Here is a 26028-nt window from a genome sequence, read left to right on the forward strand (position 1 = left end):
TTTTTTTTTTAATAGCTTTTTATTTACAAGATATATGCATGGGTAATTTTACAGCACTGACAATTGCCAAGCCTTTTGTTCCAATTTTTTCCCTCCTTCCCCTCACCCCCCTCTTCCAGGTGGCAGGTTGACCAATACATGTTACATATGTTAAAAGTATAAATTAAATGTAATATACGTATACATGTCCAAACAGTTTATTTTGCTGTACAAAAAGAATCGGACTTTGAAATAGTGTACAATTAGTCTGTGAAGGAAATCAAAAATGCAGGTGGACAAAAATGGAGGGATTGGAAATTCTATGTAGTATAAGCCCAACTATTTGTAATGTGCAGTATCTTTCCCTTACTCTGTTTTGACCCATGCTGTACTCTTGTCAGCCAAAGATTTGGAAGTAGAGATTCATCAGATGTGGTTATGAAGAAGTCCTTGGTAATCTTTGAAAAAATTAATCTCTTTAAAAAAAATTTTTTTAATATGTATTTTGAGAGTGGGTGTCCTTATCACTCACCCAGCAGCTCTTCACAGTTCAATCCCAGTCCTGAGCAGTGTGAAAACTTTACCCTGTGGTTTTTTAGTGGCCTGGGCTGTTATGTCCCTCAAGCAGCCTGGTGGTGGTCCTTTTCTCCCTGGAACTTAAACATATTGGTAAATGGTAAAATACTTTGTGTGGACTCCATATAGACTCTGGCCCTCAGTAGCTCAGAATTCTCAAAATTGAACTAATCTACTGGCCTCAGCCTCCCCAGTAGCAGGGACTGTAGCCATACGTGGGCTAAAGCTATTTCAGTAAGATGATCTGGATTCCAAGGGATTGGGGAGTGGATGGTGAAGAATGATGTTCTCCAATCCCTACATTTCATCTTCATCTTTTATCTTTTATGTTGCATCTGCCTGAGACATATAACTATCTCCCAGTTACCCTTCAGAATCTCTACTGGACAAATTGAGCAATAGTTGAGCAGTCATTAGTCATCTTCAGTGCTACCTCCTTTCCAGGCTTTGTTGATCTCAAAATTTATTAGTGCTTTCTCTCTCAAATTTCTCACATCTGATCATTCTTGTCTTTCTACCCCTTGTTCCTAGCACAGGGTCTTGCTTTTTTAGCAGGTGTTTAGTAAATATTTAGTAGATAAGTGAAGGCTATAATTGCAAGACATTCTTCCATAAAGGAAAGGAAATTAGACTCTACAACTCATTGCAGCTTATATATTTCATTAACTTTGGGGGCAGTTTTATCACACTGTTACTTCACATAATGAGATTGTGGTTAACTAAAACTGCCAGATCTTCCCACATGATCTGTTAAGCCAGCTCTTCCTCACTCTATAATTACATAGTTGATTAACATATATGTATGTATGTGTATGTGAATATATATATGTAAATACTTAATTTATACAGATGTGTGTGTGCATGTGCACAGGAATAACCATTATAGAACTTCAGAGCTGGGAAAGACCTCATTGGCCATGTAGTCTTGTCAACAAAAGGATCTATGCTACTCCACAACCAATAATACTAATCCAGCATTTCCTTGAAGCCTTCCTGTAAGGTCCAGAAGCAGCTATCTCATTTTTGTTATAGTTTTTATAACATCAAGCCTATATATCATATATCTGAAACATAGCCTGGTATGAGTACTTAAGAATTTACTGATTGAATGATGTCTAAACTGGCCTCTTTATAATTTGTATCCAATGCTCTTACTTCTGTCTTCTGGGGTCCAACAGTAAATTTAATTACTTGTCAAATGAACATTTAAAATACTTGAAAATAGCTATTAGTCAGAACCCCTTCTCTCCATATTCTCCTTTTCAACAGTCTTAACTTTTGGTTAAGCATCCTAGGTCCTTCAATATATTTTCATTTTTGATAGATATTATGCCCTTTACCATACTGATTTCACTCCTATAGAACCTCTTTCTTTTGTCATTGTCCTAAAGGACAATCCCAGGAATTGAATACTAGATATAGTTTGTCAATAGAATATCATAGGACTATCATGTCTGTTAACTGGATCAACTGTTAACATTTTGGCAGATAATAAAAATACCTTATTTTTTACCCCAAAGATCTCCACCAAGTCTTCCTGCCTGTTTCCTGTATATTCTCATGACAGTATACTTAATAATACCAACATAGGTCAAATGTTGCCATTCCTTTTAAGATGTTTCCATATCCATCATGCTGCTCAAGAAAAATCAGATTAAAAAGGCAAAAAAAAACAAAAACCAAATCCACCAACAGTAACAACAAAAAAAGTGAAAATACCTGAAAGGGAATGGCTTGTCTTCTTGTAAATTTGAGCCAATCTCTATATATTTTAGAAATGAGGCCTTTTTCAGAAACATTGGATATGAAATTTTTTCCCCCAGTTGTCTGCTTCCCTTCTAATCTTGGCTGCATTGATTTTGTTTGTACAAAATTTTTTAAATTTACATAATCAAAATTATCCACTTTGTATTTCATAATGTTCTCTAGTTGTTTGGTTATTCTCTGCAGATCTGAGAGGTAGACTATCCCTTGTTCCCCTAATTTGCTTATAGAATCAATCCTTATATGTCTAAATCATGAACCCATTTCCACTTTATCCTGGTATGTAGAAGTTGGTCGGTGCCTAGTTTCTAGCATATTGTTTTCCAATTTTCCCCACAAATTTTGTCAAATAGTGAGTTCTTATCCAGAAGCTGGAATCTTTGGGTTTATCAAACATTGTCATTGACTATTGTTTCATGTGAATCTAACCTATATCATTATCCACTGCTCTATTTCTTAGCCAGTACCAAATGGTTTTGATGACCACTGCTTTGTAATATTTAACAAGTATTTTTTGAAGCGCTGCTTAAGCTTATAGTCTCTTTGGGGAGATAATACACATGAAATACAAGATGGCATATGTAACATGCCCTCCTGGCAGTTACAATTACTAGTCTGTCCTAGGCCCAACAGAGTACCTTTGACCACTGACCTTTGCAGTATCAACTCTACCTGGCTCGCCTCCTCTGAGGCTTTCAAAGGTTTCTGGCCACAATCTCTTGAATCTATAGTTTAATAACCGGTAGCACGCTCAAGAACAGCCACATGTAATCTTAAAAGCCTTTATTATACCTACTCACATAATGCCCTGACTTGTCAACTCCCTAGTGAACACCTGGTCTGAACACCCATGTGTTCTTTACCAAACTCCTTACCTCTTGGCTATACATCAGCTTGGCTTGGCTTGGCTACCCCAGGTTAGGGGGCCAGGTTAAAGAGAGTGACTGCTGTCTGCAGTGGGCTTATAAAGGGCCTGTGAGGTCACACACACAGTAAATCAGCAAGAGAGTCACACATTACGAAGCTATCTCAATGTGGCCAAGATCCCACCTACAGGGCAGTCCTAATATCCACAGAGAATACTTCCTGGGGTACTCAATCTCCTGTTGTACTGTGACGCTGCCCATTTAAAGGGCCCTTACAGGCATATGAGCAAGCATTATAGGAGGTGGAAGACAGAAGCAATATAAGTTGGAATAGGTAGGGAAAATAATGTAAAAGGTGATATGTTGGGCCTTGAATGTTATTCAATAAACATTAAATGCCTACTATGTGACAAGTATTACACTAACTAAGAATTGAAGATACAGAAAGAGGCAAAAGACAGTCTTTATCCTCAAAGACGTTACAGTCTCATGGGAGAGAAACATGCAAAAAATATATATAGAAAGCAAACTGTATACAAGATAAATAGGAAATAATTAACAGTGGAAGTGTAGGTGGACAAGAAAAAAGCAAACTAAGCTAAAGACATTTTAGAAACAAAACCTTAGAAGTGAAATGAAGTTGATGTGTTTGGGGGAACAGTGAAGAGATTCTAGTGGTTAAAATCATAAGTTATTTTAGAATGAACCAGAGTATACAACACCTTTCTGCTAAAGAGCCAGATAGTTGCTCTGATTTTAGTTCATTTGTCCTACTTGAGGATTTCTTTATTACATTGTTTAGAAAGCTATATGTATGTATGTATGTATATATGTGTGTGTATCTGTGTATACACACATATGCCAAGAAATTCTCTCTTATGACAAATCCTTTCACCTGTCTTTGGTTTTTTTCAGACTCCAGATGCTGAAGAATTAGCAAGTTTGAACAGGTCCAGTGGTTATAAACCATGCTGTGGGTATAGCTTAAGTGTAACTACCATCCCTTCTTCTACCTCCACTTTCTTCTTGTCACTGAATTTAACTTTACCCCTTTTAATTTACTCTATTTTCTTTTTTGCTTCTTCTCCTCTCTTTTTCTTTGTATTCCTAACCGTACTGTACTAAATTTACTAACTTTGTATTCCTTACTTTTTTTATTCTCCTCCTTGATTAAATTCCTAAAACCCTAACTCTGATTCTTTCCTCATTTGCTCTGTCATGAAGCACATTTAGAGCTATGAGGATAGATAAGTTAACTTAGATGGTCCTTTAAAAGTTCCCGTTTGCTAGTAGTACTTCCCACTGTAGTTTATGGTTTTTTAGTTTTGTTTTGTCTTAACTCTTCCTAACCCCTTACCCTGTAGGTGAAGATGAAGAGAGGAAATGAACACTACTTATTGCAAAAATGGTGATGACTTTGCCTAGGAATAGGGAGAATAGAAACATCCTGAGAAAATTACAACTACATATATAGGTGTGTCTTCAATAAAAGGTAGTTAAAAATCAGTTTCGAAATCTAGAATTCCATAATGTGTTACAACATGTTTTATACAATATAGGGTGCAAAAAAGACCAAATCTGGCTTATAGATTTTCTGTTCATTAGAACAATAGATGAAAGAACATGATTTTAACCTATTTTTTGCTTCTGCTTGTTACACCCCTATGAACTACTCTAACCTGGTAGCTCCCCTTAGAGCTACTCTTAATGCCCGTTCGTCGAGGGCACGGCTAGGCCACACTTACCCATCTTCGGGCACCAACCCAGATCCCCTAGAGACAGATCACCATTAGGTAGGGGTGAAGCAAAAGAGAACTTTATTCTGAGATAGCACATATTTATACCCCACTGATGATATGGAGGAAGGGGGAAGTTCTCCAGGAACCTGGCATAAAGTGATTGGCCCGAGAAGAAGGAGGGAGGCATGCTAGGCTTTGAGAGCACTAAGAGGGAGGTGTGGTACCAGGAATCAGACACCGCCTCTTGGGGCTGTGCCCCACCTCGTCATAGGACTCTAGGAATCGCCGGTGCCTCCGAACCTCTCATCCCTCAGGTCCTCCCACATGCCTTGAACTGCATTCCTTGCTTCTAGAGGCTTTTTAACTCTTACACTGCTGATTGGAACACAACCCTGTAACCCTTTAATAAAAATCTGAGGGAAATACTGGTAATTCATATGGTCCTTATCAAATGAACAAAGAAATAGAGATCATCTTTGATTTTTAAAACTACAAAAGAAGTTTGGAGATTTGACAGATAAGTGATTTATTTGTTAAGCAATTGTTAACAAGATTAAATTAAAAAGGTATTTTAAAAAATTTTAATAGTACTTTATTTTTCCAAAAACATGCAAAGGTAATTTTCAACATTCAACATTTTCAACATTTCAACAACTTTGTGTTTCAAATTTTTCTCCCACCCTCCCCTCACCAACAGAAACAGTCCGATATAGGTTAAATATGTTCATTTCTTCTAAACACATGCTGTGTAAGAAAAATCTGATCAAAAAGAAAAAAATGAGAAAAAACACCAAAAAGTGAAAATAGTATTTTGATCCACATTCAATCTCTATAATTCTCTCTCTGACCATCGATGGCTCTCTCCATCATAAGATCATTAAAACTGGCTTGTCACCTCATTATTGAAAAGATCCACTTCCATCAGTTGATCATCAAATAATCTTGTTGCCGTATACAATGATCTCCTAGTTCTGCTCACTTCACTTAGCATCAGTTCATGTAAGTCTCTCCAGACCTCTCTGAAATTATTCTTCTGCTGTTATAGAACAATATACTGTTCTTTTAGAAGAATATATTGTTCTGATAGAACAATAATACTCCATAATATTCCTATACCATAACTTATTCAGCCATTCCCCACCTGATGGGCATCCACTCAGTTTCCAGTTCCTTCCCTCTACAAAAAGGGAACCACAAACATTTTTGCATACGTGAGTTCTTTTCCTTTTTATCTCTTTGGGATACAGGCCTAGTAGAGACACGGCTGGATCAAAGGGTATACAATTTAATAGCCATTTGAGTTAAAGGAGGGTATTCTTGATCACCTTTCTAGTGAATGTTACCTGTTTTAACTTGTGGATGGATAGGAATGCTACTTAAAACCTAAGTTATTAGGTTATCAGAGGTAAAAACACGCGGCTTAAATCATTTTCAAGACCTTGTTAGATGGTGCATCCTCTTTAGGGAGCCAGCAGAGAAAACAGGGGGCCTGGCCCGTGGCTTCCCAGCTGGAGAAGCTCGATGGGAAAACCGGCCCCTGCACACCCCGGCTCCTGAGAAGGGTGCTCTGGGGTCGTGAGGAGGAGGAGAGGGAGCTGGGGGCGGGGGCGCTCCAGGGGTGACCCTGCAAACCAGGGCAGACAGAGTTCTCTAAAGGGGAAAAGGAATAATGGAAGAAAGGAAGCGGGAATGAAAAACGGCTGGCTCTTTAATCCCGGAGACCTGCCCCCAGCTCCTCCTGCGCTCTCAGCTTCTTCCGTTATGCTCTCCGTGATTGGCCGGAGTTGCTCCTCTGGGCGGGCTGTAGAAAACAAGATGATCTGTGGATTGGCTGCGGACTGTTGACTCAGCGTTCTGTCTAGCGAGAGCCGGCCTTTTGGAGGGGGCGGCCGCCTCTCATTGGTTCCTGACCGTTTCCTTGGGGACGTGGCGCCGCGGCCGGTCCGGGCCCTTCTTCCGGCCGGGAGTTCGACCCCAGCAGCTGGGTTGGCACTGTGTGCTAGCTCGGATTCTTTGAATCGGCATTTGGGCCTCCGTGCGGGGACAAACAGTGGCGTGTGGCGGCCTGCAGAAAGGCGAGCCTCGGCACCGACGGAGGAAGCAGGCAGCGGGGAAGGATCGCCGGTGGGCTCGGTGACAGCTTCCCGAGGAGTGGGAGTGGGAGTAGGGGCTGCAGAAGGCGGGCCGCGCCGACGGGGCTCTGCGGCCCAAGCCCCTTCCCCAGCTGTCTTCTTATCAGGCTGGCACAGGCGGAGATGCCCGGGACGAGGAAGCCTCCTTGTCTAGGGAAAAAGAAAAGGAGGTGACAGGGGCTGAGCCTCCCGCCCCACCCCGAGGGAGCTCATGGCCAGGTAGATGTGTGAAAGGTCTTTGTGAAAGTATGTGTATGTGTGGGGGGGAGTGTGATCGAGAGTCGTGTGTGTGACTGTGGAGGTGAAAGTGTGTGTGTGTGTGATTGTTGTATGATTGTGTCTGGCTGTTCGGCTTTGTGTCAGGGTGGGCTATTGTGTGTGACTGGGGGGAGGGAGGGAGATGGAGAGTCTCGATGTGATTGAGTATTGTATGGTTGTGTCTGTGGGTGTAAGACGGTTTGTGTGATTGTGTCTGGATGTGAGACAAGGTGTGATTGTATGAGTATTGTATGATTGTATCCATGGGGGGTGGGTCCCAAACTATCTGTGTGCTTGTGAGTATGTGTCCCTCCACCCACTCCCCCCAATTGCAGGCTACACACTCCTTAACCTGGCAGGATCAGCCTCAGCTTTTATCTCTATTAGTGAATCCCTTTCGCACCTAGCTAAGCTTGACCTGCCAGTGTATGGCCACCTTCTGGTCTTTGCTTACCCCAGGCCCGTGGCAAGGTGCAGCCTTCCTTCCCCCATCCCCTCATACCCACCCCTTTGTAAGACTTCAGTTATAACTTCCTCCCAGACTTCCCCAAGCCAGAGGATCTCTCCCTCTGGGGCTTTCTGAGAACCTTCGAGCATCTTTTTAATGTTATCTGTTTAATCTTTCCATTTAAATACATTCTTTCTTTGATGGCAGGGACCACATTTTATCTTTGTGTTCTCATCCTACTGCATGGAATAAATGCTGCTTAAGCTGTGCAGTGTGAGAAATGCACTAATTGGACAAATCTCTGTGCCTACTGCTTAGGTTGAAAGTTCAGGGAGTGAGCGGGCAGGTTGACAGGCTCTGTCAGTCAGTTATCATAGTTGTTACTCAGTTATACCAGGATGTTGTGTTATATGCCGGGAGATTCCAGATGAGGTAAAGTCTTTAATTAGTGAAATATAATGCCTGTTAAAGAAACTCCTATTACCAAACACAGATAGGCACCTATTCTTGCTCATTTTTATTATAGAGAGTTGCCAGGGTCCTCAAATAGTAAAGTGACTTCTCCCAGGGTCCAAGATGCTATTTGACATCGTCTTCCTGCCCCTCCAGGTTAATTGTCCATTATGGTACATTGCCTTTCCCATTGTAAGCGGCAAAAATGTTGTTTAAATCCCATTAGATGTCAGCTTGTTGATCTGTAGCAAAGACTTTGATCATACTAGAGTGTGAGTTAGTATTTTCCATTGGCATCAATGAATCATAAGAATTTTTTTAAACTTTACTGATGGTTTACTTTATTTCAGGATTAGTTTTTCATATTTCTGCCCGGCTTCCTGGTATTTTACTGTGCCTACAGTGAGTCCATTTGCACGGCAGCGGGTAGCCTTTCTGGGACTTTTCCTCATATCCTGTCTCCTTCTACTTATGGTTTTAATGGACTTTCGACACTGGGGCTCTACCTCACCTCAAGATAGACAGTATGAAAGGTGAGTCATCATCAGCATATCAATGTAAGCTTTGTCACTGAGATTAATACTTTAAGAGCAAATAACTTAATAAGCCATTTAACTTGTTGTGTCCCTTGACCTTTTCTAGGAATGCTTTAAAAAAAAAAAAAGTAAAATTTAATGCAATTTTTCATACAATGTTAAAACTAATTTTCTTAGGGATTAAGGTTCAAAATTGTTTATACTATTCTCTCTCCCTCCCCCCCTTGGAAAAAGATAAAGACCACAATTAATTTTTAAAACTTTTAATAAAGAGTTCATTCTTTTATTTTTTGCTATTTTATTACATATGACCTTGAAGGTGATGTATTGAGTGGATAGAGTCCTGGATTTGAAATCAGCAAGGTCTGAGTTTGAGGCCTACCTCAAATAGATTTCTAGTTGTATGATGCTGAGCATGTCAGTCTCTGACTTGCAAAATGGAAATAATAATGGATTGTTGTAAGAATCAATGTCAAATACTTTACAACCTTGAAATATTATATACTTTATAGTTTCTGATGTAACTAGCAGTGCAGTTAAAAGTATTCTTTGGCATGTTTAGATGTTGTAGTCATCTTCAAAAATCCTTTTTCTTTCCTGGCAAGGAATACTTTTGAGGCTGTTTCATTTAGATAATTGGACTTTATATTTCTTTGTAATTGAATTTTGTACAAATGCCTTTTTTTTTTCCTCAAGATAAAATGCAATTCAGCAAGCCAGCACATTAGCCATGTCTGATGGTATATGCAGCATTCCACACCCATAGCCTCCTACTTTTGCAAAGAAAAGAGGATGAATTTTCTCACCTCTTCTTCAGGGCCAAACATGTTAATTATACTTACATAATGTTTAGTTTTAGTTTTTTATTACATATAACTTCTGAGGGACACTAAGACAGAAGCCAGGATATTTGGATTTTAATCCTTACCTCTCATTTCTAACTTGATTTTTTACTTTGAGCAAGTTACTTAAACTCTTTAATCTCATTTTCTTTATCTGTAAAATGAAGGCTTAGTATTATTAGTATTGCAAAAATTTTAAACTATAACCTTTTATGATTCTGGGAAATACTCTGAAACATTACCTCTTCTTATACAATCAGCTGCCACAAAAGGTTTCTCCTGTTCCCCTAAAACTAACCCTAAAATCTGTAGAGGCTATTCTCTGAAACTCATCTTTGAACATATCTGAAATACTATATTTCTTTATTTTTCTTTCTGAAGCCTGCATGAATTTGTCTTCATGTTCTTGAAATGTTCTGAAATAGTGAATTTTTGCGGGAAGGAGCTTTACTTTATGACAATGATCATTCAATTTGATATGTCTTATCTTAATGTTTATTTTATTATAATGTATATGTATGTAATATATTATTCACACTATCATGGAAGGCTTATATTCAGAACTTAAGAATCACTTTAGTACTTTTTTAAACCATTTATTTCTGACTCCCGTTGAATTGATTAATTTTATTTAACTTTTTTAAGTTATGAAGATTATGGCAACCTACTTACTGAATGCTTTACAATTATAGAATTTTAGAACTGAAAGTAATTGTAGAAATTGTCTTGTCCAAATTCTTTGCTTTATAGAAGAGGTAACAGATAGGGAACAATAAAATGTTCTGCTCAAATCACATCTAATTTTTGGCAAAGAAACTTAAAACCCATGTTTTCTGCCTTTTTCTACTATTGGTCACAGGCTAATGAGGTTTTTTGCCTCATTAATCTTTGGCCTGCTGAGAATTCAAGTTTGCGACACACATTGTCTCAAACAGGTGGCGATACCTCATTTTATTTAATGGTTGCTTATTTGGCAGTCTCACCTTTCTGATAGTTTGGTGAGGCAGTGTAAAGTACTAAAAAGAACCCTAGACTTAAGTATGAGAGTCCTACTGATGGTGTACTAACTGACTAGGAGCAAATCACTTCTGAAAATGGGGATAGTTTGTATTATGTATCAGGTATATTTGCCAGTATAAGAAAGGGCTTTCAACTTAAGTAAAGACAAAAGATACCCTTACAAAATTTTGTTGTTATTGCCAACAGGATAAATTCTATAGTAGAGAAATTAGAATTAGAAATCAGAAATCTAGAATTAGAGAAATTCTTTATAGTCTAGATTAGAGTACTACCAGCAGGAATGTGAAAGAAGAGGGTAGGGTGGCTATTAGACACCAAAGAAGCAGAATCATAAGAACCTCTCATCTAGGGCACAGGGCACAGGGTAGAATTTCTAATCTACACTATCTAGAATTTCTCTAATCGACAATAAAAACAAAGAACAATAATAATGATGAGCATCCTTTTCACAAAAGTCCTGCTCTGGTGCTTCCCTGTGGTATGAAGGTGACTAAATTCTCAAAACTGTGCAACAGAAGGAAAATGTTGACAAGCCCTACAAAGCTGGAAAATCTTGGTGGCCTACCAGGGCTGATTGTTTGATATCCATCCTAAGCCTAGAGATAGATGCTCATCTCCACTTAAGTTGCCCACAGCATATTTTTTCTTTTTTATTGTTAAGAAGGAACATTTTTAATAGTGCTCCCTTCCCAATAGCCTTATTTTTTTTCCTAGAGAAGGAAAATTTCTGCATAATTTAAAGCACTGCTTTGTTTTATTCTAAGGCTGCTAGTGTAATGATCCCTCCTACTTCCTTTAGCTTAATAGAGAAATCTTTCTCTTATGTGACAGACACTGTGCTAAGTCCTAGATATACAAATACAAGCAAGCATGACAGTCTCTGCCCTCGAGGATCTTAGAAGACTCATTGTTGAGCTGAGGGGCAGAAACTTGAGGTTAGGAGAAGAAGGGTAGTTGAGAAAGGACAGTGAGGAGTATCTTTTGCAAAATGTTAATGCTTGACTAAGTAGATAGTGTGAGTAGATGTTAGTAACATGGATTCCCTTCTTTAGAATGCATTAGGAAAATAAGCATTCCTTTGACTAGGAAACAGGGTTGAATTTCAAAATTAAAATGAGAGATTCTTTGGCACTACCATTATAGCAGCTACTCATGTTTAAAACTTAAGGGTGCTTTTTGATGCCTTTTTCCTTACCTTTTACACTTAATGAGTCAAGAGATTCTTTTGAGTCTATTTCTTTGGTGTCCCATAGTTGCTCTCTCCTTTTATATTCTTGTTGGAGCACTCTAATCTACACTGTTGCAGTATATAGTCTCTAAAGTAATCTTCTTACCTCCAATTTCTTTCCCTGATCCAACTTTGCCTAGATGTTGTCTCACTAAGAGATATACCAGTGCTTCAGTGGCTTTTATCTTCCCTAGTCAATAAAGTCCCAGTTCCTTGGTTTGGTATCTGAGTTAGTTTTCCAGAGAAGTAGCCTACTAGGCCATTGTAGCCATCTAGCCTATCATTCTTTTATTTGAAACCAAATCAAACCATTCATTGTACATGAACATGCCCTATCTTTTCATACCTATTCTTGATCCCCACTTTTGAAGTGTTCTTGTATTTCTCTTTCCCTTTTATCTCAAAATCCTATCCTCTTTCATGAAGCCTTCTTTGATTCCCCTAGTTAGAAAAATACCTTATTTGCTTGAATCTTTCATAGACTTTGTTCTATTATGAACTTAATATATTCTATTTTGTACTATAGTTAATTGTATATCAATCATTTATCTCCCTACTCCCTACTCTTTATAGTATAAGGTCCTTGAGAACAGGTTCTAGTGTTTTATTTGTCTTTGTTTTGCTTTCAAACTTAAGATTTTTTAAATGCATTATTTTTGTTAGGTACTTAGAATTTTAACATTTAGTATGTCAATATGAGCTACTATTAGTAAATTTTAATTAAATGGAATTGAAAACCCTAGAACTCGAAACTATAGGGAACTTCTGGTTGGCAGAAAAAAATTCTACCCCATTTCCCTAGTTGAGAAGATCTTATGATTTTGCTTCTTTGGTGTCTCATAGCCACCTTCTCCTTTCACATTCCTTCTGGTAGTACTCTGATTTAGACTATCTAGAATTTCTTTAATTCTAGAGTTTAATTTCTAATCTAATTTCTCTAATATAGAATTTCTTCTGTTTGCAATAAAGACAATTTTCTCAGATGATAAACTAAATTTTGTTGGAGGTAACCTCTATTCTTCAAAGATACTTTTCTAGGTACATATTAAAGTTCTAAATCGTACAGAACCACTAAAAATGAGAGTTAGAAGGATTCATAGAGATCATCTAATGTTAAGGACCATGCCAGGGTGAAAGGGCAATCAATTCTCCGAGAGTCTCCACAGCTGTGGATCATAACACTTGAAAGAGTTGCAAAGCAGCCTTTACTTATGCTTTGTGGATTGGGAATGAAGTAATGGGAATGAATGGGAATGAAATAAATTGTAGGAGAGAGGTCAGACAACATAACAACCTCTCAGTGTAGAGGTCAAAGAATGAAACTATTTCTCAGTCTCCTTGTATCATCATCCTCTCACATGAAGAGATCCATTCTACAGGTCTGAGTTAGATCTCCAGCAGCCACTGGCAGGTGGCTCCTGTATCACAACATATGGCACCCAAATGTGGGGCATAAGAAGTAGCAGTGTCCAAGAGCTGTTTGTGAGTAGGATCCTCCCAAAGTTCCTTTAGTAACTCGCAGGGAAGGAGAGGGAGAAGAGCCTTTTTTTAGTCAGGCTCATTAAATGGGCCAACACATCAAAGGGTCGAGCCAGGAGACTGATGAGAGATTTATGAAAAACGCTTGTTCTAACTACAGGCCTCTTCTGTTTGACATGTCTCCATGACATCTCACAAGATTCAACACCTGTATCTTATCCTACAATCATCCAGAGATGATAATGCTGTTTGCATTCTCCAATGTACAGACTCAGATAATAGCTAATGCACAAACTTACTTACCATGCTGGCAGGGGAGGAGGGGGGGAGAAATAACCATGTTTCCATAAAACAAAAAAACAGAGAATTGTTAAGGACCATCCCTGGGTGAAGGGGCAGGTCAATTTTCCAAGAGCCTCCACAGTTCTGAATCATAACACTTGGAGTTGCAAAGCAGCTTTTACTTGCAGATGTTTCTTGTGGATTGAGAATGAAATAAATTGGAAGCAGAGGGAAGAGGAGAGAAGTCAGAGAACACAACTGTCTCTCAGTCTCCTTGTGTCATTATCAACATCGTCTCACATGAAGAGATCAATTTTACAGGTCTGAATTAGACCTTCAACAGCCATTGGCAGGTGGTTCCTGGTATTCCAACATCTAATTCAGGCCCTTTGAGAGAAAGTGATTGGCCCATGGTCACATGACCAAACAGCATCACCTGGACTTAAAGACAACTGTTATGATTCCCAAGTCCTGAGTTCTTTCCAAAACTTTATTTTTATTTATTTCCATGTGTAAAGCACATCCTGTAAATTATTTCATTTAATCTTTGCTGCAGCTCTCTGAGATAGATGATATACACAAGAGTTCAATTTTATGTGAACTATTTCATTTGATGTACAACCCAAGCTCTTTGAGATAGATGTACACACAAAAGTCAGTTTGCCATAGTGGATTTGGAAAGATCTGGGTTCAAATCTTAGTTTTGATACTTCTTTGTAGTCATGGACTACATGAGCTTCCTCATCTCTAAGTTGGGAGTGATAATATCTACTCCCTACCTTAATAGGGTTTTTCTGGGACGCAAGTGAGGCTATCTTTGTGAAATGCTTTGCAAACTTTAAAGCACAACATAAATGCTAGCTTTTACTTAGTTGCTTTCTCCATTAGACAAAGAAACTGAGTCCCATGGAGGTTAAGTTAAAATTAGATAATAAATGTGTATCATACTTTGAGCCGCAATGTAATTAGCTCTGGATACAGAAAAGCTGAGCTCCACTGAAGGTGACAGTTCAGACTCACCAACAGGCAAACAGGAAGAGGTGGTTGTTAAGTGTCGATAAGTTGCCACTTTAATTGAGTTTTATACTATCTTTGACTTCTGTTTGAGCCTCCAAAGGGGGGGTATAATTGGTGTTGATTTTGTATACTAGATAATGGCTCAGTTTAATCCTGTTATGTCTTCAGAATAATGGTACTAAAAAGCCATTGTTTTCCAATTCTGTGTATGCTGATGTATATGAGTGGGCACCTTTTCACTGACTCAGCTGAATAGAGAGAAATTGTGCTTTTCAAATGGCAGCGATCAATGTCTTTTAAAGAAAGTCCAAGCTACTTGAGGACTTAAGGGATCCTAAAGCTTTGGTACATTTTTCCTTCTGGAATCTCATTTCACTTTGGAAATTGGCTTAATGCAGTATCAGCAAAAGTATTTAGTGCTTATAAGTAGCACTGATGTCTGCCTCAGAAAATTATCAGTGACAAAATCTATTCTGTGCTTGAGAAGCCATTGAAAAAAAGTGTAGCCAGAGTGAGGCTTCCAGTACAGAGTGAGGCTTCCAGTTAGGTAAGTATAAAGAAGCCCAGCTGTATTGTAGAGATTCAGCTATCAAATTTGCTATTACTGCAATTATGATTTTTTTGTATCCTATGGATGCTAATAACATCTGTTCAGTCTGATGATGGAGTGGAAAGTGTCAGTGAAAGAGTTTGTTTTATTTCCTTGCTTTCCAGCTATAGTTCAGAATTTGTGGCTAAGTAGAGTTAGAAGAATAGGAAAAAATGGTAAGGTTCCATCAAATGAGTATGTTCAGTTGCTTGTTTAACTGGGATCTACCGGAGATAACCTGAAGCTAATAAGAGAAGTTAAGGAAACATTGCATGAATGAGACAGAGAGATTTTGGGTAGACTTAATAGAAGCTGTTACCAGACCAGGACCCTTTTCAGTGCATCCTATGGCCAACTCTGTAAATCATGAACATCTGTCTGTAGGGTAACTATTGTGAACAGAATGCCCTACTAAGTAAGAATTAGGAGAAAATGAAAGTTATTTCATTTAAGGTGTGGATGGTCCTCCTTGAGTTTATTGTAACCTAATATTGGAGGCAGGTAAGTAAGTTCTGGAAAAGACCCAAAGTAGCATTTTGAATTATAAACCAGCAAAAGAAGGCAGGTGTTGTGGAGTGGGAAAAAATGGTGAAAGGCAAGCCTTCAGATTCCAGTGAAGTTTTTTTAAGATGTGTGTGGAACTTAAAAAGGGTTTGGATTAAATTACTCCTAAAGTTTCTTCCATTTCTAAATCTTAGGGTCCAAGGAGAAGATTACTAGAAGTATCCATGGAATCTAATGTTTAAAGAAATGTTTTTAATTGGTGTATATTAATAGGGTAGATTGAAGAGGGGGAGAGAGAGAGGATGCAGTCCATCCTTAATCTGGGTCCATGAACTTGTTTTTTCAAATGCATTGACAACTGTATTTCAATGTATTTAATCCTCTGTATTCTCATCTAATACATTTAACAAACATTCTTAGAAGGGGTCCATAGGCTTTACCTGGACCATGAGTAAAGGGTCCATGTTCCCAAAAAGTTGAACAGTTCCTCAGAAGTTATTGCATTAGTGCAGGTGAAAGCAGGTAGAGAGGGAAAGGAGGTGATTGTTGCCTTCATTATAACACATAAGAGAGAAGAGAGAGTATGGTTATAGAAGAGGCATAATAGTGATAAAATTGAGAAGGGGATGGGTTCCCAATTCAGGGGACAGTCCAAAGAAAGAATTCAGAGCAATCTGGGAAAGTGATGACTCCTGAGGATTATTACCTAGTAAGGGAAGACTTAAAATGGGAGTTTTGATTGGCTCTTTGATTGGGGGAGCATTTTCTTTTTATTGGATGATTCCTTAATGGCTATGAAGTGAGTACAGAACTTATGAAACTTGGCCTCAAAGATGAATTGGAAAATCTGATGAAATGGGATCCTGAGGATTGTGAAGAACACTGGATTTTTCAGCATCAACAGATTTTTGCCAGCTGCCTCATTCCCATGAGTCCTATTTGAGATTAGTGGATACTATGAAATAATTTTCTCTGTCATTTTTCCCTCGTTTTAATTTAACATACTCTAAATTACTTAGAACATGCATATATATTCTTTAAAAATGTGTTTTTTGGAGAATAGGAAAAATCTCTTCATTTCTATTTCTACTTGGCCATTTTGATTTCAGGATTTATATTTCATATATAAGTAAAAGCAATGGGGAAGAGGAGTTTCCTTTACTCTGATGGGGACTATAAACTCTACTGTCTGAAACTTGAGTTATCTGAAACAAAACAAAAAAAAAAGCACAGACTAGATTATTCTGAAGTCTAGGTAAGTTATTAATTAGCACAATACCAGGCACTGTGCTAAACCCCAGGGATACAAAAAAGAGATGGAAAAAATAGCCCTCAAGGAATTTATAATCTAATTGGAAAAAAAAATCCACATAAGAAGCTGAAAAGCAAAGAGGTAGGAGAAGTGGGTAATAAGAGTATGTTTTAGTGTGTCAGCATTTTCCATTATAGTTTTGTATGATCTAGAGCAAATCCACATTTGCTACTTGTGGAAAAGCCAATCATCACACATTTATTAAGTGCCTTCTGTGTACCAGGTACCATAAGAGCTGCTTGGCATAGAACAACAACAAAAAAATAAAACTCTGCATTCAAGGATCTTGATTTTTCTATCAAAGGGAACAAGATGTTCTAATAAAAGTAGATTTAAAGCATTTATAAGATCGATAAAAGCAGTTTCAGGAGTTCAGGGACTAGGAAGTGAGAGATAGGAGAAACTTGATGTGACCCTTGAACTTAGATCTGAAGGGATCTAGAGGGGAAGAGGGAATGCATTCCACAGAGGAACTCTGTGCAGAGAGAGGCCCAGAGGCAGAGATAGATTTTGGAGTTTTGTACAAGGAGCATCAAATGAGCCAGGTTCGCTAGAACATAGAGTGTGTTGAGGAAAAAATGTGTAATATATTTGAAGAAGTACATAAGCCAATTTGTGAAGGTCTTTAAGAGCAAATAGTTTTGTATGATACAGTGAAACTGCCACAAAAAGATATTGTAAAACAAAATTGACAAACCTTTGGCATCTGATTGGATGTGGGACATGAGGGCATGGGAAGAGTCACAGATGTCTGGGGTTTATGATTTTTAAAAAATATTTCATTGTATTCGTGTACCACAGTTTGGTCATTCCACATCTTATACTGAATCACTTAGACTCTGGGGTTCAAGTAAACAGTCCTTTTACTAGAAACATATGCTGCTGTCCTGCAGTTTAAATTTAGGAAGCTAAAAGCCAATAAAAGCCACTAGCAAGAAGGTCCCCCAGGATCTTAGGAACTGTCTGCCAAAGTCCTTGAGAAGGGCTTTTGTGCTCTTCTGACTCATAGAGCCCACTGCTGGATCTCAGAATGGTCTGCCTGGGATCAGCCTGAGATAGGAGTTAACCACACCTGTAGCACTTACTTCCAGTAGTACCAGCTGATATGGTGGGAATATTAGGATTAATTCCTGCCTTCCCACTTCCATCAGTATCCTGGCCCACAGCAACATTATCCAATGAATTGGAACTTTATATCCATTTCTGTGCTACAGTAACAGAAGGCCACAGATTCTTATACTGTCCCTATCATGTTCTTTATATATTGGAATGCTTATATTCGTTGATGATTAAAGTCACATAAAAAAGGCAGGGGGAAGAGGATGCAAGTATGATTTTGAGGTTGCAAATTTGACTTAAAAGGATAGCAGATAAAGGGAAGTGAGGAAAGCGTAGATATTTGGGAATAAAATTCTTCAGTTATGATGATTGATATTTCAACATTCATTAAAGATGACAGTAAACAATTCTGGGATATGAGTCTTTTGATACAAAGTCTGTACTTTGTACTGGGAAGAAGAGTGTAGACTTCATTTTGTTTACTTCTATTTCTTTCCAGAAACTCCACTTATGGGAAACTCCATTCTCCAAGTAGGAAAAAGGCAGATGTTGCGACCCATTGTGCAGTGATACCTAACAACTTGTTTAAGGCCAGAAAAAAAAAAGGCCATGGTAGAATTAAAGCAGTAATTTCATCCTACATACTACCTACCCATCCATAATACTGTTTTACAGCATAATAACAATGAAAAATTAAGGAAATCTTCCTGATGATACTTTGTTGTCACTTATGTCTATGTAGAAGTTTGCAAATGGATTATTAAATTGTCTTCTAGATTTGACTATTATAAGTGCTAGGTTTTTCCAGAGAGAGCCCATCTATAATTAGTAGAGAGGAGGCAGATACTTTAATGTGAAAAACTCCTTATCTTTCAACTGAGCCGACTCTGTCAACATATGAGCCATATGGTGAGAACTTGTAGGTTGCAATAATGAAATCTTTGTATAAGAATTTGCAATAGTTATAGCTCTTTGACTTGGGTTCTGAGAAAACTAAAATATTAAATGAAGCAACAGCTTCAGTCATGGTATTACCTCAGAGTAATAATGATGTAATTTACAGGAGCTGTCAGGTTTTCTGACGTTGCTTGAACTCTCAGCCTTACTGGTTCAAAATGGTGCTTTCCAAAGGAAAGCCTTGTTTTCTTAATCCTGCCAGATCACATGAGTGTCATCCTCTAGCTCTATCTTATATTTCTCAGGTTATATCTTATACACATCTCTGGAAACATTTCCACTTAGAGTGTCAGAAGATTCCCCACATAAACATGATGTTAACTAGGGGCTACTATGTACTCTGTGGTATAGGATGAAAAAGATTTCTGCAGTAACTTTGGTATTTCACTAAAATGTGGTACAAATTGAGCTATTCTCCTTTTTAAAAAAATTGATTGTATATTTTTATTAACAAGTACTTATTTTTTCTTTTACTTTTTCCCTGAATATTTTTTCAAAAAAGGAACAAAAAACATTGAAACAAATATGCATAGTTACATGGAACAAATTGGCCATATCTGGAAAGATAGGTCTCATTCTGCATTTTAAGTCTTTTATCCCTCTGTCAGGAGGCAGGTAACATGCTTCATCTTTGGTCTTCTGCAATTGTGACTTGTCATTGCACTGAACCATGAAATCAAGTCTTTCAAAATTGCTTTTCTTTATAATGCTGTTGTTGAATAAATAAATTTTACTTTATATCCATTCATAGAGGTCAGTGAACAATAGTTTTAAAGATAGTGGGAATTCCCTTGGTAAAATGCTTCAAGAAGAGCAGACTCAGTAAAGCATTCTGTGTTCACATCCATCAGTACAGTTATCAGTGTTGAAATCCCCTCCAGGAACCATCATTTGCTGTGCTTTCTAAATATATGGGGATTTGGCTCCTGCTTTCCATGGCTGCTCAACTCTAGCTCCTTCTCTCCCTTTTCTCAGGTATTTAGCTCGGGTAGGAGAACTGGAAGCTACAAATACTGAAGACCTAACTCTGAATTATGGCCTTGTGGTTGACTGTGGCAGCAGTGGCTCCAGAATTTTTGTTTATTTTTGGCCACGTCATAATGGGAACCCACATGATTTGCTGGATATCAAACAGATGAGAGATCGCAACAGCCAACCAGTGGTTAAAAAAATAAAACCGGGTAATAATTTGACTATTTTCTTATCATGGTGATAAATATCCACATTAATTAGGACTGGATACGGGAAAATAAAGAATCTGTCTTTTCTCCTCATAAGTGTTTTATGGGGGAGGGGGAGAGAAAGTAGGTCTCTTGTTCTGCATCCTCATAAATTTATGTTTTAAATCAATTCAGCAAACTTTTCAATTTTTTTTTTTTTTTTTTTTTTTTTTTTTTTTTTTTTTTTTTTTTTGCTGAGGCAATTGGGGTTAAATGATCTCCCAGCTCGTAAGTATTAAGTTATCTGAGATCAAATTTAAACTCAAGTCCTCCTGACTTCAGGGCTGGTGCTCTATCCACTATGCCACATAGGTGCCCCTTCAGCAAGCTTTTTGAAGCACTTACTGCTTACAAAGCCTTATACACTAGATCTTGACAATATGGATCTCTGTCCACAAGAAGTTTACATTCTAATAGAATATGTATCTAGATAACTAAATAGAAGTTATTCTGAAGAGAGGAAGAATTAACAGCTGGGCCAAACATGAGCTGATCTTTGAAGGATTAGATTTTGAGGAAAAGAGAGAATATTCCAGGCAAATGCTTGATTTGTGCAGATGCACATTGGGACATGTAAAATTGAATTTGGAGAACAACTGGTAATCTAGCTTGGTTGATGCATAAGATTGTATGAAAAGGAATCATTATGAGATAAGAACTAACACATAGGTTTTTGTTTTTATTTTTTAATTTTTTATTCATTTAAACTTAAATACAAAATGAGAAAAGAAAAAAGTGTTGCCATACAATAACTTTCCATTTTACAAAATCTACGTAAATAAGTCCTATACATTATTTTCAAAGCTGTCCAGCTGTGCTTCCTTCTAGGTTTTCTTTTATTTTCTGCTGTGTACTTTTTATCTTATTTTTGTTTCCCTGCCCAGCCCTCCTCCAGAAACCTTAAACACAAATCCACATATGCACATGTACATATATGAAAACCATACCATGTATATTTCTATTTGTCAGTTCTTTCTGTAGAGGCTTTTTAATAATCAACTCATTTCTTATATCATAGCAGTATTCCATCACAACTATATCCTATCAGAGATTGTCTAGGAAAGTTTTTTTTCTCCAATTTTCTACTTCAAACTTGACTACATAAGTTTTATCTACATAAGAATTTTAAATTTAAAATAGTGGAATTGATCCATTTTACCCATAGCAGGAGCCATTTGTGAAGGCCTTAAATTCTAAGATGAGGAGTTTACTTTTTCTTCCAAGGCCATAGGGAACCATTGAATGCTTCAGATGTGGTGCCTGAGAGATAATCTGTGTGGAGAATAGATGAGGGGAGACCAGTTAGAAGGCTGTTGGCAGTACCCTAGGTGTAATGTGATAAGGACCTAAACAGCAGGGCAAAGAAAAGTGGAAAGAAAGAGCCAGGGGAGGTGCTACCAAGGAAAAATGTATGAGACTTGCCAGTTGATGGAATGTAGAGGGTGGGAGAAAGGGAAGAGTGAAAAATGATCCCAAGTTAAAAGGAGGCTTCTTGGGGGTTGGTGATGCCCTTCATTGACAGGGAAGTTTGAAGGATTCTTGGAATTGTAAGTCTTTTGAGACTGAGCTGGTATGTTGATGTGTGACAAATTATTTTCATTTTTGTTTAGGGATTTCTGCAATGGCAGAAACTCCAGAACATGCCAGTGATTACCTTCGCCCTTTGCTGAGTTTTGCTGCAGCTCATGTGCCTGTGAAGAAACACAAGGAGACACCTCTCTATATCCTTTGCACTGCAGGCATGAGACTTCTTCCTGAGAGGTGAGAGTAGGAAGAATTTAAACTAAAATGTAGATTCAATGTTTTGGAGTCCTTTATTCTGGCTGTGGAGGAGGGAATTGATCTTGATTGTCTAGAGAAAGCCTGGAGCACCTACAAGGCCTTTTGCTTAAACCTAGCCTCTCTTATCTCATCTACTGCAGTTTCCTTTGCATTCTCTGCTCTGCTTTTGTGATAAAAATACTCCCTGGGAAGACTTGTTACAATTAGTCCAATCCCTTACTTAATAAAATTGAATAAGTGCCTACTGTGTGCCAGGCACTGATTTGTATTCACTGGAAATACAAAAAGACAGTCCCCTGCACTAGGAGCTCAACAATCTAATAGGGAAGACAATTGCGAATAAATACAAATTGCAAATAAAACTGATGAGGGGTAAACTGAGGCTCTAAACCGAGATTGGGCTATCTCTTTTTGACCTTATCAAAATCAAACTATATCCAAGATAAATTTGGAATAATCACCAGAGAGAAGGCACTAGAATTAAGAAGGGTTGGGGAAACCCGCTTGAAAGAGAAGGGATTTAGTTGGGATTTAAAGGAAGCCAGGAAAAGCAGTAGGCAGAATGAGGAGAGAGGACATTCCAGGTTCGGGGAACAACCGGAGCAGACTCCTAGAGCCGGAAAAATGGCGTGTCTTCTTCAGGGATCAGCCAGAAGGCCAAAGAGTACACGTTGAGAAAGAAGCTGTAAACCTGGAAAGGTAGGAGGAAGCTAGATTATGAAGGGCTTTGAGTGCCAAACAGCATTCGGTATGCTATCTGGAGGTCAGAGGGAGCCATTGAAGTCCATAGAGTAGCTATAGGGCCACGTGTTTTGCTTTTTTGGGAAAAAAACCACTTTAGTGGCTGACGGGGGATGGATTGGACGGGAAGAGATTTGAGGCAGGCTTCAGCGGAAGGCTGTTGTAGTAAGCACATGGTGAGGAGGGCCAGCACCTGGCTGAGGACAGCGGCCCAGAGAAGGCTTTGTCCTCAGGGATGGGGCAGATTTGAAAGCCAGAGGCGCGGCAGCAGCGTGGGTGTGAGCCTGATTTTTTTTTTTTTTTTGGGGGGGGGGGAGGGAGGAATGGACTCCCCGCGGAAGGCCTGAGGGCTTGGGACTATGGTGTAGTTTTACTGGAGTTAGGAGGTGGGGAGGATGTAGGGGGGAAAGGGAACGAATTTTTTTTTTTTTGGACAAGCCGAGTTTAAGCCGTCTGCTGGGCATTCGCTCGAGATATCGAAGGGCACTTAGAGTTAAGAGATTGTAAATCCGCGGAGAGACTGGGGCAGGAGACAGAGATTGGAGAATCCTCAGCAGAGATGTGGTGATTAAATCCCTGGGGGCTGCTGAGCTCTCCGAGTGAAGGAGACAGGGAAGAGAGGAGAAACCCAAGCCTGAGGGTGCGTGACAGCAAGAGTGACTGAGGAGAAGTGTGCGGAGGAGGAAGGAGGGGTGATTTGTAACTTCCCGAGCGCCGGCGTGATTTGGGACTCTCTGGGCCTAAAAGAGTAAGAGAAGAGCAGGGGGCGAGTGGGGTGGGGAGGGGGGAATGAGGGTGTTTGGGCCGATGAGGAATTTAGGAAGAACATTGCCATTTTATGTAGAACGTTGAAAGGGGCTGGTCTGCAATTAAAATATTGCTCCCCCTGCTGATGGATTTTGAGACTTGGCCTGGCCTTTTTTAAAGAGTCGGCATGCCGCGGCTGGACCCAAACCTCTCCACCTCTGGGCTTTTCTCAACTATTCTCTGTCTCTCTCATTTTCCTCTCCATTTTTGTTCCATTAAGGAAGCCTCTAGAAGCTGTTTCCTACAAAAAAGGGTCTTTACCAAATAAACCACCAGATGTTTTTTGTTTTATTCTTGGGGGGGAGGGGCTCAAGGTACCCTCAGGATATTTTCTCTCCTTCCCCCCCTTTCCTCCAATAGTATTTTATTTTACCAAATACACAGAAAGTTAATATCCAGCTTTAATTTTTGTAAGATTTTATGTTCCAAATTTTTCTCCCTCTTCCCCAAGACAGCAAGCAATCTGATGTATATTAAACGTGCAGTCCTTTTAAACATAGTTTCCAAATTTGTCAGGTTACACAAGAAAAATCACACCAAAAGGAAAAAAAAAAAGCCATACCTGTCTCCTTTTTTTCAACAACTTTTTTTTATTATAGCTTTTTATTTACAAGATATATGCATGGGTAATTTTTCAGCATTGACAATTGCAAAATCTTTTGTTCCAACTTCCCCCCTCCTTCCCCTTCCCCCTCTCCCTCCCCCAGATGGCAGGTTGACCAATACATGTTAAATATGTTAAAGTATAAGTTAAATACATACATATATGTATACATGTCCAAACAGTTGTTTTGCTGTACAAAAAGAGTTGGACTTTTCAACATCTTTTTTAAAAAAGTTTAAGGCCTTTTATTTTTACATTCTTGATATTTCTCCCTTATTAAGCTCTTTTTGCCAAAAAAGCAAAAACAAAACAAAACAAAACAAAAAAAACCAATCAGTTCAGTACAGTAAATATATCTTAAGCCCTTACCAGCTGTAAGGAACTGTGCTGGCTGCTGCAGATACAAAAATGAGAAAAAATGAGAGCCTTTTTCATCAAGAAGCAGATTAGGACAATATATACACATGATTCTGGTTGGTAAAGGAGAAATCCAAAATGCTCTAGAAAAATATAGGGCGATCACTTCCAATTGTGGTTGGGGATATAGGGATAGAAAGTCATGACACCTGAATAGGGTTTTGAAGGGAGGAAGAAAAGAATTTCAGGAGATTAGGATGAGAATGGAATGAGGATATGGGGGATGTAGGATGAGATCATAGAAATGTTAGTCTTCTCCTTTGGAAGTTCAGTAGTGAAGTACATAGAGTGCTGGTCCTGGAGACAGATGACATGAGTTCAAATATGACTTTAGCCACTTGTAGCTATTTGACCTGCCTCCCAAGCCACTTAAGTTGTCTGCCTCAGTTTCCTTATCTGTAAAATGGGGATAGTAATAGCACTTTGCTCCCAAGGGTGTAGTAAGGACACTTGAAAAGTGCTAAGGCACAGTTCCTGGTACATAGTTGTTAAGCGACAGGTCAATTCTCTGAGAGCCTCCCCAGCTATGGAGCATAGCATCTGAAGGAGTTACAAGGCAGCCTTTGCTGACACAGGTATTTCAATGAGATAAATTGGAGACAGAGGGAAGAGGAGAGAGGTCAGAGAACAGCAACTGCCTCTTAGGCTCCTTGTATCATCTCACAAGAGGATATTCATTGTGGGTTGGATCTCCAGCAGCCACTGTCAGGTGGCTCCTGTGTATTCCAACAGCTCTCCCATATACATAGTAAATGCTATATAAACCTAATATTATAGGAGAGCAGTGAGAAGTAAAACTGGAAGGGTAGTCGTAGTGTTGTGGAGAAGGAAATTGTATTTTATTGCACCTTCAGTGGCAATAGTTGGAGAAGTGCTATAGTCACACCCTAACATTAGGAAGAAAATTTTAGCAGCTCTGTAAAGCAGTAGTGTCAGGCTGACTGGCAGCAAGAACCTTCTAAACTCCCAAGTTTTTAATCTGCTGAAACCAAATTCTATTATGGTCCAGAACTCTGTACTAGAAATAAGGATTCTTACAAGGTGCTAAGTCAGTGGAATTGATGAGACATGGTTATCTAGTTTAGCATGGTGATTAATACTTCTCTAGTTCAGTGTGATTGATTTTAATCTTACAACAAATAACAGTTTCCTAGTGATATAATGATTGTTTATACTCAGTATACTCCATGTAAGCTGGAACAAACTCATCCAGAGAAACACATTTGGTCCATTTCCCACCTTTGTGTGGTGGCTGGAGCACAAGCCCTCGGACTCAAAGACAGATTCACTCCATCTCATACCACTGTTGTGGCTGGCCTGTCCTCCAGCATTTCCTCCACTGAGACCAAGCTAGCCGGGCCCCAGGCAAGGAGACAATAAAGAATTTGGACTTTATCCCTGGCTATTCTCGTGGTGA

At 38.8% G+C, this 26028-nt stretch overlaps 1 protein-coding gene across 1 annotated transcript in view; it reads left to right on the top strand.

Moving 5' to 3' along the window:
* Window positions 1-6879: 6879 nt before the first annotated feature.
* The window catches only part of ENTPD7 (ectonucleoside triphosphate diphosphohydrolase 7), a 33842-nt gene continuing 14693 nt past the window's right edge, over window positions 6880-26028 (top strand). Inside the window, exons 1-4 of the mRNA XM_074296044.1 lie at window positions 6880-7275; window positions 8566-8748; window positions 20016-20221; window positions 21871-22021. Coding sequence (XP_074152145.1) covers window positions 7268-7275; window positions 8566-8748; window positions 20016-20221; window positions 21871-22021 — 548 coding nt within the window. The 5' untranslated portion in view covers window positions 6880-7267. The remainder of the gene's footprint in view (window positions 7276-8565; window positions 8749-20015; window positions 20222-21870; window positions 22022-26028) is intronic.

Source organism: Sminthopsis crassicaudata, chromosome 2 (genome assembly GCF_048593235.1).
Source record: "Sminthopsis crassicaudata isolate SCR6 chromosome 2, ASM4859323v1, whole genome shotgun sequence".
Lineage (NCBI taxonomy): Eukaryota > Metazoa > Chordata > Mammalia > Dasyuromorphia > Dasyuridae > Sminthopsis > Sminthopsis crassicaudata.